The 15444-nt window shown below is 42.5% G+C and overlaps 1 protein-coding gene across 1 annotated transcript in view; it reads right to left on the bottom strand.

Annotated features, from left to right (window-relative positions):
• The window catches only part of trhde (thyrotropin releasing hormone degrading enzyme), a 98229-nt gene that overhangs the window by 70381 nt on the left and 12404 nt on the right, over positions 1–15444 (bottom strand). Inside the window, exons 2-3 of the mRNA XM_033038184.1 lie at positions 2756–3029; positions 107–233 (exon numbers count right to left, since the gene is read on the bottom strand). Of these exons, the coding sequence (XP_032894075.1) occupies positions 107–233; positions 2756–3029 (401 nt within the window). The remainder of the gene's footprint in view (positions 1–106; positions 234–2755; positions 3030–15444) is intronic.

Here is a 15444-nt window from a genome sequence, read left to right as displayed (position 1 = left end):
ACTCGAGTTGAAAAATATTTGTTTTTCCTTTTTCCTGGGAATTTTTAAATATATATTTCACTCATTCTAGCAACGTAAATAAGAAACCTTTAATAGTGCAACTTACCTAATTTCGGCAATGAATAGCTGATATTAAAGTAATCTTCATAAAATTCCAGCAGCCTCTTTGTAATATTTAAAGCGTAATCACCAGATCCTTGTTGAATGGCATCTGGCCTGGCGTAGAGTCCCACCTGAACAACAGAATATCCATCAGTAAAGTTGCTCAGAACAATCGTACACCAGAAGTATTTGAAACCGCTGAATGTAAATCACCATTTAACTATGATCTACCTTCCTAAGCATACAGCGTAAAACAGACTTATCAGGATAAAAGTGAATACCAGAGAGAACAGGGGGAGGATGTTGTACTTGTTTAGTTTAGTTTAGTTTATTGTCACGTGTACAATAAACTAAACAAGGACAATATCCATACCTGTTCTCTCGCATATTGGTGTACTCTGTCTAAATCTATTATCATCTAGGCACCAACTCCATTCCTCTATCTACTAACCATACAAAAATGTATCAATTGTTGCTCACAATGAAGAAACAAGGAAATGCAGATGCTGGTTTATACAAACGGACAAAAAGTGCTGGAGTAACTCAGCGGGTCACGCAGCATCTCTGGAGAACATGGATTGGTGACGTTTTGGGTTGGGATACATGATTAGACTGAGGAAGGGTCACAACCTGAAATGTCATCTACCCATGTTCTCCAGAGATGCTACTTGACCCGCTGAGTTACTCCAGCACTTTGTGCCCAATTGTTGGTTTTATCGTTGGTTTTATGATGGATATCTGACCACATATTTGCAGCATTATTGAGAAAATGTTGTGGTATCACCCAACTCTAATCCTACCGCAGTTCATCCATCTATACCTTTAATCATTCCAAGCTTGACTAGTCCGACACAATCCTGACCACCACTCGCACCATTTTGCTCTCTACAAAATTGATGTTATTCGTTCCTCTTAAACCCATCACCCCTGAGTTTGTTGATCTACAATATAGCTCAATTGAAATTTGCATCCTTCCATGATTTCTGCTCCTGCCTATAAATTCCTCAGTTCCCAGTTAGTTCCTCAAACTCTTATCTCTTAATCACCCATGTGCTTCATTGATCCACCTTCAAAGCCATTCTGCCATTGCCAACTACCAATGCCCAAGTTGTGGAATATCTTCCCTACATTTCATCACATTACCAACTTCCTCTCCCCTAAAACAATTCTTGAACCTAGTTCTTTGACCAAGGCTTTAGTCATCTGCCCTAATACCAGCTTAAGTGATGGTGGTCTCATTTACTTACTCATTATATCTTCCCTTACAACAAAGGAAGTGGTTTGTTACTGCACTTCATTTTGTCCTGTAAACTGTTCTTCCCACATTATCGTGAATTTGCACGATATCCCTCTCTCCCATTCACCCGGTTCCACCACTCATTAACGCACTGGAGTTAATTTACAATGGCCAATTAACAGTAACAAGTGAGTCACAGGGAGAACATCAAGACAAGAGAGTCAAACGTCAAGTCAAGAGTAAAGAGTGTTTAATTAGCATTTATACCACCAACGGAGCAATTACATTCTTACATGCATCAGCGTAACACGGCTTTAAACACAATATTCAGAGGTAACAATTTTATTTAAAATCAATAAATTAATAACCCCAAATTAATAACATGCAAACGCCACAGGGTCAGCACAAAATGTCAGCATCAAACCTGAGCCATGGGACAGTAGCTCTACCAGCCATGCCATGGTGCCACCCGTACGAAACAGAAGGAGGCCATTCTACCCCTTAGACCCATGCAATGACCCAGCAAAGCAACCCCATCAATCCCATTCCTCCCCTTCATATTTCATTAAAGCTCTGCATCATAAGCCAAAATAAAAGGACTAAAGAAAATCCTGTCAATGTGTTCATAATACAAATAGCGATTGCTTTTCCAAAATAGTCTGTTAATTAGTTAAGAGTAGTAAAGTTATCTGAAAGGCAGTTACAAGTAGATCTGTGTCTTGCATTGACCAGCAGCAATAAATATGTTCATGGTTACAACACAATAATATGAACATTGAATTGTCCAATTTTAGTTAACTAACCAACAAACTCCCCACTCCCCCCCTTTCTTCCCTATACCCTAGCAGGATTTGCAAATGTTCCTCCCACTATTCCACCCCATACACCTTTTCTCCAGATTCACATTTACCATCTTTTTTCTCCTGATCTCACAGACTTTTATCTTCTCGGAATCTCTGGCCTTTGTTCAACCATGTGCCAATCATACCCCCCTCATCTGTATCCACCTATCGCTCGCCTTACTTTGTCCCGCATCCTCACCTATCTTCCTGCTTCACCCCACTCCCCTAAAACAAACACTGAAGAAGGATCCCGACTCAAAGTGTCACCTATCCATGTCCTTCAGAGATGCTGCCTGATCTGCTGAGTTACTCCAGCACTTTGTACTTTTTTTTGGTAAACCAACATCTGCAGTTCCTTGTGCCAAAATTTGTCGACTGAACTCTTTGAAAGAAGATATCCTGAAATAAAAACATTCCTTTTCTCCATTGCAGTCAGAAATTCTGAATATTTTTTATCATTTCATATTTTCAGCACTTATCATCTGTTCTTAACGATTCCAAGCACCATCCTATATTGTGACATTGATACCAATTCGATTTCTGTATTGCTGTTAACATTGAAGCACAAACTTACAGTGATGCCACTGTCAGTAACTGTCTCCTTATAGGTGAAGTTGCAGATTGCCCAGGCCAGGTAGTATGTTGACATTCGGGGCGTTTGTACAAATCGATCAGTGACCCACCCCCCTTCCTCGTGAGTGGTGACATCAACTGGCATGTTGGACAGTGCCAGGTAAGTGTCTTGGTACTTGATGCCAATTCTAAATGTTGCTTTGTAGACCGGCTCATCAAAGCATGGAAAGGTCTTACGGGCATGTGTGGGAGAAAACTGCGTCACTGCAAGATACCTGGAAGAAAATGGACAAAGGTTAACTAGGCATTTTCCATGGGGATTTAAAAACATTGGAAAAAGTAGTTAAGGCAAGATTCAGCCTGAAGAAGGGTCCCGACCCGAAGCGTCACCCATTGCTGCACTCCAGAGATGCTGCCTGTCCCGCTGAGTTACTCCAGCATTTTGTGTCTATCTTTAGTTTAAACCAGTATCTGCAGTTCTTTCCTACACATGTAGATGAAGCAATTGTTTAAGATACAGAGAAAAGGAGTAGAAACAAAACTGGTAGATTACAGCTGAAATGTCACCAACTCATGCTGCCTTCTCTCCAGAGATGCTACCTTTCCTCTGAGTTACTCCAGCATTTTGTGTCTCTCTGAGGTTTATGACTGGCTCCACAGGGACTCAGTTAGTAGAGGTCCTGTCAGAGGCCCAGGTTTGATCGTGACTTTGGGTGTTATCTGTGTATGGTCTTTACACCTTCTCCCTGTGGCCACGTGTGACAATAGACAATAGACAATAGGTGCAGGAGTAGGCCATTCGGCCCTTCGAGCCAGCACCGCCATTCAATGTGATCATGGCTGATCATCACCAATCAGTACCTCTTTCCTGCCTTCTCCCCATATCCCCTGACTCCGCAATCTTTAAGAGCCCTATCTAGCTCTCTCTTGAAAGTATCCAGAGAACCAGCCCCCACAGAGCAGAGAATTCCACAGACGAATTCCTCTGGGTGCACTGGTTTCCTCCCACATCCCAAAGACGTGCAGATTTGTAGGTTAATCGTTCCCTGTTAAATTGCCCTTAATATATAGGGTCTGGATGAGCACACAGAGCTAGAGTGAATGGGTGATAGATGGTCGGTGTGGACTCGGTGGGCTGATGGTGCTGTTTCCATACTGTTTCCATACAGTATGGAAGTCTAGTCTAAACTAAAGGCTAGACTTTAGTTTAGTCTCTAAGCTAAACTAGACTGCAGAAATCATCAAAGGGCTCTGATTCTAAGCAGAGGTCATGTTGACATGCGTCATAAAACAAGAGGCGCACTCGAATACTTTATGCATAACTTTGAAGATAAGTTTGAAGTTTGAAGAGAAGAGGTTTGAAAATACTGATTTCACACCAAAAGCTCCAAGTTTTTATTAAGTAAATAATGAATAATGGGTAACTTCCTAAAGCTGAACATTTCAATGATATTTGAACATCAGAATCTTAAACGTTCTTCAGTTGAAGGAAATCAGCTGTTTTTTCCAACAATATCTATTTTAACTGCAGTTCCATGTACATGAAATCCAGTTATGACTAGGTTTCTCATCATATCATTGAAAGTACCAGCAACATTCCACAATTCCCTGTAACCTCCTAACAGCCTTGAAAATGAACGTGGCTACTGTACTCTCAGAATTCTTCACATTATCTACTAACACACAGTTACATTTTTCTTTACATATTTTATTCACCAGGACAGAGGAAAAGATCGGGTAAATGCAGTTACATTTTTCTTTACATATTTTATTCACCAGGACAGAGGAAAAGATCGGGTAAATGCATAGAGTGTCTTGCCAAGAGTAGGTGAATCGAGGACATAGGTGAAGGGGAAAAGGTTTAATAGGAATCTGAAAGGTAACGTTTTCACACAAAGGGTGGTGGGTCAAGCTGCCAGAGGAAGTAGCTGAGGCAGGGACTATCCAAACATTTAAGAAGCAGTTATTAGACAGGTACATGGATAGGACAGGTTTGGAGGGATGTGGGCCAAATGTGGCCAGGTGGGACTTGTGTAACTGGGGCATGTTGTCCGTCCGGTGTGGGCAAGTTAGGCTGAAATGCCTGTTTCCACAATGTATCGCTCTATGACTCTCTCTCTATAACTATAAAGTTCAAAATAATTGTTCATGAGTACAAGCATTGATTCACTGTCTTTCAGTGTGTCGAGCAAATTATTCTAGATCAATCTAGGACTTGTACACGTTCTTCTGTCAGCGATTGTCCACTTACGTTACATTCTAACCTCCGCTTAGGTCAAATACACGGTATTTTAGAGATCACAATTGCTTCTGCACAAGAAACACCTTGGATACCCCGACGTGTTCCTTCTACAACGCTTCCCCTGTTAATCATGTTAATAGGTTCAACATGATAGTCGTTACTCAAAGAAATGTCACTGCCTTCTCCTGTTCGTTTTTAAAATAAATAGCAAGTAATTGTAGGCAAAATCTACTTTGGTTTATTCACACATTAAATTACATGTGAAAGCAAAAGAGAAACTAAAGACTGGGCGTACTTCGGCTTGCACAAGATGTAAAATTATTCTAATTTAAATTAAATGTCTGAGATTTATGTGATTTTATTTTGATAACTTTTGACTAAGAGGTGATGCTAGTAATTTGGGGGGGGGGGGCAATATCGACGAGAATTCCTTTTCTATAACCTTGTAACCCAACTACTAGATTCTACACAAAGACTAAGAAGTATTTCTGTAAAGCTGCTGTTGAATAATATTTGGTTGTGTTTCAAGAACTGGATCAAAATCCTCGCTTCCTCATGGGAGTTAATTGGATTTCATTCACCAGAAGGACCACGATTGTTCAAGATAGAGACACGAGAGACTGCAGATGTTGGAAAATGGAGCACAAAATAAACTGCTGAAGGAACTCAGTGGATTTAGTTTAGTTTAGAGATACAGCATGGAAACAGGCCCTTCGGCCCACCGAGTCCACACTGACCAGCGATCCCTGCACAATAACACTATCCTACACACACTAGGGACAATTGACGCATATACGCAAGCCAATTAACCTACAACCTGTACGTCTTTGGAGTGTGGAAGGAAACCGGAAATCTCGGAAAAAACCCACACGGTCATGGGGAGAACGAACAAACTCTGTGCAGACAGCGCCTGTAATCAGGATCGAACCCGCATCTCTGGCACTGCAAGCGCTGTAAGGCAGCAACTCTACTGCTCCGCCACCGTGCCACCCCAAGTGGGATCAAGCAACATATGTGGTGACAAATGGATGGTCAAATCAAGTTGAATCAAGCTTGTTGTCATATGCACGTACAGTGAGATACAGGTACAATGGAAATCTTGCTCGCATCAGCATCACAGCACAAAGACTCTGACAACAGAAAAACTCCATAAATTATGCATAACCTACACATCATTCTACAAGACAGTGAAAAGAAAAGACTGTGTGAAAAACAAGATGTTAATACAAAACACATTTAGAAAACACATCCCTAGTCGTGTTCATCGTATTCATTTGCTGAGCATAAGCATTGATTCACTCTCTTTCAGTGTGTAGAGCAAACCACAGTGTATATTATCTATGTCCCTCATAATTTCACATATCTCAGTCATGTCCCCTCTCAAACTCATCTGCTCCAGGAAAGCAGGCCCAGCCTCACCAGTCGCTCCTCGTAACTAAAACACTCAAATCAAGTTCCTGGTGAATCTGCTCTGCACCCTCACCGGCACAACACCGGAGATGATATTGCTGCCATCAAGCCAAGCCTGAGATCAATGGACATCAGGAAATATGTACAAACTGCAAATTAATCAAAATCTCTCAGTAAAAAATTGCTCTTGAACTGCTAAGTACCAGCTCTTCTTAATTAGACCTTCAAAAGTTGAAATTCCTAATTTATAGAGTCATGGAGTCATAGAGTGTGGAAACAGACCCTTCGGCCCAACGTCCCCACACCGGTCAACATGTCCCATCTACACTAGTCCCACCTGCCCGTGTTTGGTCCATATCCCTTCAAACCTGCCCTATCCATGTTAATTTTAGTTTAGGTTAGAGATACAGCATGGAAACAGGCTCTTCGGCCCACCGACTCCAGCGATCCCGGCACATTAACACTACCCGACACACTAGGGACAATTTAATGTTTATACCAAGCCAATTAACCTACAAACCTGTACATCTTTGGAGTGTGGGAGAAAAACAAAGATCTTGGAGTAGGTCGTGGGGAGAACATACAATTCCGTACAGACAGCACCCGTAGTCAGGATTGAACTCGGGTCTCTGGCGCTGTAAGGCAATAGCTCTACTGCTATGCCACCGTGCCGCCTTAGCCCTGAATTTCTCCCTAGCAAATTTCCTTCCCAATTATTATTACCACTGGTGAATAGAAGGACATGGCACTGTGGTGATGAATTCTTTGGCATCCAGAATTGTGAGTCTGAATGCCACCATGGCAGCTGGAGACTTTAAATTCGAGTACAGCAATAAATTTGAAATTAAATGTCACCATCAGTTGCCGTGATCCTGAAACCACCAGATTGCAGATAAAAGCCAATCTGGTTCACTGAAAAAAAACCTGATTACCGTACTCGCTCAAGGCCATATGCAACTCCAAACCCATCGATATGGTCGACTTTTAAATGCTCTCTCAATAACCTTGCAAGCTACTCGGTTCACAAGCAACTATGGGTAGTCATGTTAAGCTTATTCCAAATAAATAAAGGGAAAAAATGACATAATCAACCACATTCATTGCATTGAGATGAATAAGAAGTCTGATTTAACTTTAACAATTCCTCTTGTGAAATAATACATCCCAGTTTACCAACAGTGAGTCAGGACTGGTTTAGTTTAGTTTAGTTTAATTTAGAGATAAAGTGCGTAAACAGGCCCTTCGGCCCACCAATTCCGCACCGACCAGAGATCACCCTGTACACTAACACTATCCTACACAAATACTATCCTACACACTAGGGATAATTTACAATTTTACCAAGCCAATTAGCCTACAAACCTGTGCGTCTTTGGAGTGTGGGAGGAAACCTGAGCACCCAGAGAAAACCCATGCAGGTCACCGGGAGAACGTACAGACACCATACAGACAGCACCGATAGTCAGGATCGACCCCAGGTCTCTGGCGTGGCAAGGCATCAACTCTACCACTGCGCCGCCCAATGTTCTCATTTGAACTGGCACCGAATGAGATGCAAAGAACAGAAAGGCAAATAAGTAAAGGAATATTGACTGGAATATGAGGAGGACATGTTTCCTTTCTAAGGACAGAGAGCATTTTAGAAAGGGGAGGAATTTCTTCAGTCAGAGGGTGGTGAATCTGTGAAATTAATTTCCTCCGATGTCTGTGGAGACAAGACATTGGGTATTTTTAAAGCAGAGATTGACAGGTTCTTGATTAGTAAAGGTGCCAAACATTACAGGGTGAAGGCAGGAGAATGGGGTTGAAAGGGGAAGATAGATCAGCCATGATTGAATGACAAAGTAGGCTCAATGGACTGAATGGCCTATGACTTATGAACCGATGAACGTACTGTGGGAAGGAACTGCAGATGCTGGTTTACACTAAAGATAGACACAAAATGGACCAGAAATGCTTCCTGACCCATTCAGTTACTCCAACATTTAGTATCTATCTTCCATGAACATGGGTGTCAGGCCTGCAGGACCTGGCGTGGGAACACCTGCAAAAGCTGTCAATGACAGAAGTGTCTAAAACTAGAAGGAAGTCTAAAAAATAAAAGACAGTGTTAAATATCCTCCTATAGCACAATTGGCCCAAAGATCTTCACAGCATCTGACAATGTAACATTCCAGTAGTAGAAAATAATAAAGATTGCAATGTAACCAATGGGATATGGCCAGGGTGGCAGGTATCCTTGACAAAACTCCATCCTTCCTCATGGAATGCACTGTGAAGATCAACTGAAGATTGGGGTGGCACAGTGGCCCAGCAGTAGAGTTGCTGCCTTACAGCGCCAGAGACCCAGGTTCCATCCTGACCACTGGTGCTGTCTGTACAGAGTTTATACAGTCTCCCTGTGACCATGTGCGTTTTTAGTTTTTAGTTTTTAATGGGCCTGTCCCACTTAGGCGATTTTTTAGGCGACTATATCAATGGAATTCACCAAAGTCAGCACCGGCGACAACCTACGTCATCCTGGCGACAACCTATGCCATCTTGGTGACAACCTACAACAACACCTATGTCAGGAGACGACAAACTACCACAAGCCCACGGTCGCCGAAAAGTTTTGAACATTTCAAACTCCAGCGATGACCAGAAAACACGCTACGATTTTGAGCGACTGAGGAGACTACTCACGACCACACAGGCGACCGTGTGGCGATAGCCTAGTCATTGGCAGTCGCCTAAAAAAATCACCTAAGTGGGACAGACCCTTTAAGCTTAGAGATACAGCATGGAGACAGACTCTTCGGCCCACCGAGCCTGCACCGACCAGCAATCCCACACGCAAACACTATCCTACACACACTAGGGACAACTTTTTACATTTATACTAAGCCAACTAACCTACAAACCTGTACATCTTTGGAGTATGGGAGAAAACCAAAGATCTCTGAAAAAGCCCACGCGGTCATGGGGAGAACGCACAATCTATGTATAGACAGCACCCGTAGCTGGGATCGAACCAAGGTCTCTGGCACTGCAAGCGCTGTAAGGCAGCAACTCTATTGCTGCAAATGACTAAAAGGCTGTACAGACAGATCTAAGGTAGACAAAACTGCTGGAGACCCTTCTGGTCTCGACACAAAACGTCACCTATTTTTCACTCCATGGATGCTGCCTCACCCGCTGAGTTTCTCCAGCATTTTTGTCTACCTTTGATTTTTCCAGCATCTGCAGTTCTTTCATATTCAGAGATATTGAGATGTTTTTATGCATGATTCATTCATTGTTAGCAGGGAGGTGACTCAGACTCAGACTTATTGTCATTTACACCTGGATGCAATGAACATCTTACAGTTTGCATGAAACTATAAGCTATACATACAGTAATGATAAATACAACAATAGATGCAATGAAGAGTGCAAAACATCAGAATGGCGCAAGATTGGAGTGCAATGTGAAGTAATGCAAAAACAAATACTGAATATCGGAATGAGGTAGAATTAAGAGTAAGAGTACATGCCACACCTCTGTGATGGGAGTGTGAAAGAGGTGATTGATTCTGGGGTTAGTTTATCAGTGGGGAAGAAACTATTCTTAAGTCTGGGCATCTGGGTGTCTGGGCTTTCAAGCTCTGCGATCTTCTCCCAGGGGGTAGAAGAGAGCAAAATGAATGGCCAGAGTGGCAGTGTGGCCATCCTTGGAGATAGTTCCAGCCTTTCTGCTGCATACACAGCAAACATGGACTGGATGGATGGAAGGAAGTGATGAGCTTGTGATGGACTGGGCTGTGTTCACCACACTACACAGGTGTCAAGAGCAGAGCAGTTACCATTGTAGGCAGACAAAAATGCTGGAAAAACTCAGCGGGTGAGGCAGCATCTATGGAGCGAAGGAATAGGCGACGTGTCGGGAAGAGTCTCAAGATTCTCCAGCATTTTTGACTACCTTCGATTTTTTCCAGCATCTGCAGTTCTTTCTTAAACAATTACCATTGTAAGATCAGCTGCATGCCGTCAGAATACTTTCTACGGGCCATCTCTAAAAGTCGAGAGAATCCCCATGGACATGCCAAATCTTCACAGACTCCTAAGTATGCCAATACATTGATGCACATTCTTGATCACCGCATCAGTGTGAAGGAACCGGGTTGGCCTGCTGGTTATATGGATGCCAAGAACCTTGAAGCTATTGACCATCTCTACAGCAGCTCTACTGATGAGGACAGATTATGTTCACCCTCCCCCAAACCCCACTTCCTTCGGTCAACAACCAAATCTTTTGTCTTGCTTATGTTCAGAGCTAGGTTATTATTCGCACATGAAGTTAAGAACTCACATGGCATATTGTCCTTTACTGCAAAGGGATTACAGTTTACAAATGGAGTAATTTTGTACATGATATACCAGATGTGGGTGAGGCCACAGCTGGAGTATAGCACATAGATTTGGTACCATTGCATTAAAAAAGGATGTAGTAACACTGGAGGCCGTCAAAAGGCGAAGCACTTGGAGAATAAGGTTCCAACTAAACTGAATCTTCAAGTAACCCTTGCATCCCTTTTCACCCCATCCCTCCCCCACCCTAGTCATCGTACTAGTTTCACTGACGTACTGGTGAGTTTCACTGTCTGTATAACTCGTTACCACCTCCCCCAGAGCCAACAATGGACCATTGTGGGCTCCACCTTTCCTTGATCATTGTTGCTTTTTGCATATCTTTCATTCATTTGTTCTGTATCTCTCTATATCACAATCTATATATCTTGTTTCCCTTTCCACTGGCTCAGTCTGAAGAAGGGTCTCGACCCAAAACATCACCTATTCCTTTTCTCCAGAGATGCTGCCTGGCCCACTGAGTTACTCCAGCTTGTGTCTCTCTTGGGTTTAAAGCAGCATCTTCCAACACATTGAATCAATTAAAACTACAGCTTTCAAGCTGGGAGAATACATCTGTAGATCGATGTTGGAACCACACATCCAACCACAATGTACATTCCATCTGCCTGGTTTCTGCAATACAACAGTGCTTTGAACACAATCCACACGGTGCTAGGAGACCAATTACATATGTTTTTAACAGTAAATTCTAGTAATACTGACAGGCTCTTATTGTAACTGTTCATGTTAAAATTAAATGTTATAATAATTCACATAATTAACTACTCTGTGACATTATTTAAATGTACTCTTCGTCATCTGTCACTTAATTCGCAACGCATGGAACAACTATATTTTTGCAGGGGGGGGGGGGATTTCCCCAATTATCAAATTTAGAAATGTTAGTTTAGTTTAGATACAGCATGGAAACAGGCTCTTTGGCCCACCGTGTCTGAACCGACCAGCAATCTCTGTACATTTACACTATGCTACACACACTAGAGACAATTTACATTTATACTAAGCCAATTAACCTACAAACCTTACCCGAGGGGCAACTGAAGATCTCGGAGAAAACCCACACAGGTCACGGGGAGAACGTACAAACTCCGTACAGACAGCACCCGTAGTCAGGATCGAACCCGGGTCTCTAGCGCTGTAAGGCAGTAGCTCCACTGCTATGCCACCATGCAATTTTCTTGGTATCCATTCTCAATAATGTTTATATTGCACTTATATAGTATTCATTCATAATATTCACTATATACTGTAGTATTCAATTCTTACATGTCTCATTACAATTTGAGTTTATTTTTCATTTTATCTCAAAACTAATAGGACTGTCCCAAATTTGTAATAATCCTATTTAACATAGATTGTATTACAAAATATAGCAGTATCAAATTCTTGCAGTATTTGTTGCTCAGTGCAAGGGTCCATTTTCAAGCCAAGAAAAAAGCATCTCATCCATAATTCTTTTAACAGATGCACAACTAACGTCCAATTGCCAATCTTGGTCATCTGTCATCTAACAGCTACCATAAATTACATTAGCAGGGGATTCACGAGATCGAACTAATCCGGCAGATTTCAAAACCTGCAACAATGTTTTGCCTCTATCAAGTAGAAACATGAGTAGAATTATCTTGTACATTTACCAAATAACATTATTTTATATTTATTTTCTTCAATAGGATTTTAGACTGCATTAGATTTTTGAGGCAAATCCCTTCAACATGCCACTGAAGTACAGTCCCTTCATTGTACTCCAATAACATGTTAGCCACTTAGATTGATTGAAAGAAAAACACAGTGTGGAAACAGGCCCTTCGGTCCACCAAGGCCATGCTGACCATTGATTCTCCTACCGGTTAATCTATTGTTTGTTTAATGTCACCTGTACTGAGTAACAGTGAAAAGCTTTTGTTGTGTGCTATAGTTCTATATTACCCACTTTTGCATCCATACTCACTGAGGGAAATTTACAGAGGTTGATAAAACCTATGAACTGGCATGTCTTTGTGATGGAGGGGGAAACCGGAGCAGTCACAGGAAACGCAGGTGATCACAAGCAGAAGGTACACATTCCACACAGACAACACTTGAGGCCAGGATCAAACCCAAGCCTCTGGCACTGTAAGGCAGCAGCTCTACCTGGCTACATTTACTATTCACCACCAGCATTTTGGTTGCCTATGTAAAAACGGCACAATGAATAGGGAATCCATATTATTAATTGATTTAACTTGGCCAGTTCTATGCTCCAGCTATGAGTTGAAAATTACCTCCCTTGAGCATTGTCTGATAACAGTCATAATACTGTAAGATGAAGGAGAAGGAAAACACTTTGAAAATTAAGCTGGGCAATTATAATTGCTGGGAAATTAATTGTGTTTCAATTTCAATGCCAAACCTTCAACAGAAGTTCAATCGGAACGGTATTAACATGCATAAACAAGGCAATAAGGTTGTGCCAAGACACTCAAGGAGTAAAGGGTCATGCCATGAGATCCAAGGCTCATGCCAAGAGATCCAAGGGTCCTAGGGTTATGCCAAAGGATCCAAGGGTCCAAGAGATATACCTAGAGATCCCAGCAAAATGCGGCCACTACTTCACACCACTGTACTGACTCTATGAACACATTGTTGGAACATGTGTACCCACTCCATTGAACCACAAGCACATGGTTCAATTACACCATCTGTAATGATCACCAGTAATGATGGAAATCAGCAAGGGTGGAAATCAAAATCTATGTCCACACAATCAGTACTAAAACTTAATAAGTGGACACCTTAATTCATTTTTATTCTATTTGTTAAACTAATCTAACGGAAATCAGAGAGTTGATTAGAAAAATCTTTTAAAAAGTAGGCTTAGAGATAATAATGTATATTCAGTTTTCTCAAATTGGGAATCCAGTTTGGGAAATCTAGGATGTGTCTCACGTTCCTTTATTTTTGCTTTACTCTCAATGACACCAAATAATTAATTTACTTCCTATTTTTATACATTTATACTTGTACTGCCCCATGAACATATTAATGGAACCCCGTACCAATTCCTTTGTACCATAAATTTCAAGTAGTTTTGACACATAGATCTAGTAAAAAAAATTGTGAATAATTTACAGACATAATCTTTAGGTGACCAGTGGAATCCATCACTCCCATACTATGGTGCTATTACAGACAACTTCATTAATAGTCCAGTTCAATCATGTAACACAAGGTCTTTTGGATACATGGAAATTCATGCCTTTTTTAATGCGTTTCCTTTAACCTTTTGTGATGACAACACAAGAATCCCAGCGAGCCGCGTGGGGTGGAAGTTCCCGGTGAGTCGCTGCTATACCCAGACAGCAGGCCCGGCTTGCCCGCCACGGATCTGGGAAGCCACCGAGCCCGGCCCCTGCTCGCCCTGAAGACTAGGAAGCAGAGGCGAGGTGGGGGGGAGTGGTGGGGACTTGTCTGGGCTTAAACAATAATAAAAAGGAATAGATAGAGTGGATGTGTAAGAAGGAACTGCAGATGCTGGTTTAAACCAAAGAGAAACAAAAAAAAACTGGAATAAAGGCAGCATCTCTGGAGAGAAGGAATGGGAGACCCTTCTTCAGACTAGTCAGGGGAAAGGGAAATGAGAGATATAGACTGTGATGTGGAGAGATAAAGAACAAATGAATGAAAGTATGCAAGATATTAACTTGTTCTGCGGTCGAGGAAGAAACGGAGGGCTTTAAGGCCTTCCTGGTGGAGGATGGAGATGCAGACTGATTGAATGTCCGTAGTAAAGATGAGGGAGTGGGGGCTCGGAGAGCTGAAGTCATTAAAGAGATGAAGGGCATGTGAGGTATTTCGGACATAGGTTAGGAGAGATTAGACCAGGGGGATAAGATGGAGTTGAGATACCTGGAAACCATTTCCGTGGGACAGGAGCAGGCTGAAACAATGGGTCTTCCAGGGCAGTTGTGTTTGTGGATTTTGGGGAGAAGGTAAAAACGGTCTGTGAAACGATAAGGTTGGAGGCTGTGGAAGGCAGAGCGCTGGAAGTGATGACATCAGTAACGGGGTTTGAGATTAAGGCCTGGTGCTCATCTGTGGGATCATGGCCCAAGGATAAGGTGTCTGAGAGTTGTCGCCTGGCCTCAGCCCAGTAGAGGTCAGCGCGCTAGACTATCACGGCACCTCCCTTGTCGGTGGGTTTGATTATAATGTCAGGGTTGCTGCAGAGTGAGCGGAGGGCAGTACGATCAGAGCGGGGTCACATTGGAGTAGATGAGGGGAGTGGAGAAGTTAAGATGGTTGATGTCACGCCGGCAATTAGAAATAAAGAGGTCTAAAGAGGGTAGAAGGCCGTTCTGGGGAGTCCAAGAGGAGGGGGTCCGGTGGAGACGGGAGAAGGGGCATCACTGGGTGATGAGGACATTCCCATAGAAAAAGGCACGGAGGTGGTGGAAGAAAAGCTCTACGTCATGGTGGACCCAGAACTCGTTGAGGTGGGGGCGGAGAGGAACGAAGGTGAGGCCTCTGCTGAGGACAGACCGTTCCGTATCAGAAAGGAAGAGGTCAAGGGGGATGGTGAAAACATGACAAGGGTGGGAGTCAGAATGGGGCCAGGGAGTGGACAAAGGTCTGGTGGGGGGTGTGGAGAGAATATTTCCACTGGT

Source organism: Amblyraja radiata, chromosome 19, assembly GCF_010909765.2.
Source record: "Amblyraja radiata isolate CabotCenter1 chromosome 19, sAmbRad1.1.pri, whole genome shotgun sequence".
Classification (NCBI taxonomy): domain Eukaryota; kingdom Metazoa; phylum Chordata; class Chondrichthyes; order Rajiformes; family Rajidae; genus Amblyraja; species Amblyraja radiata.
This window is presented reverse-complemented; position numbering and strand designations above follow the sequence as displayed.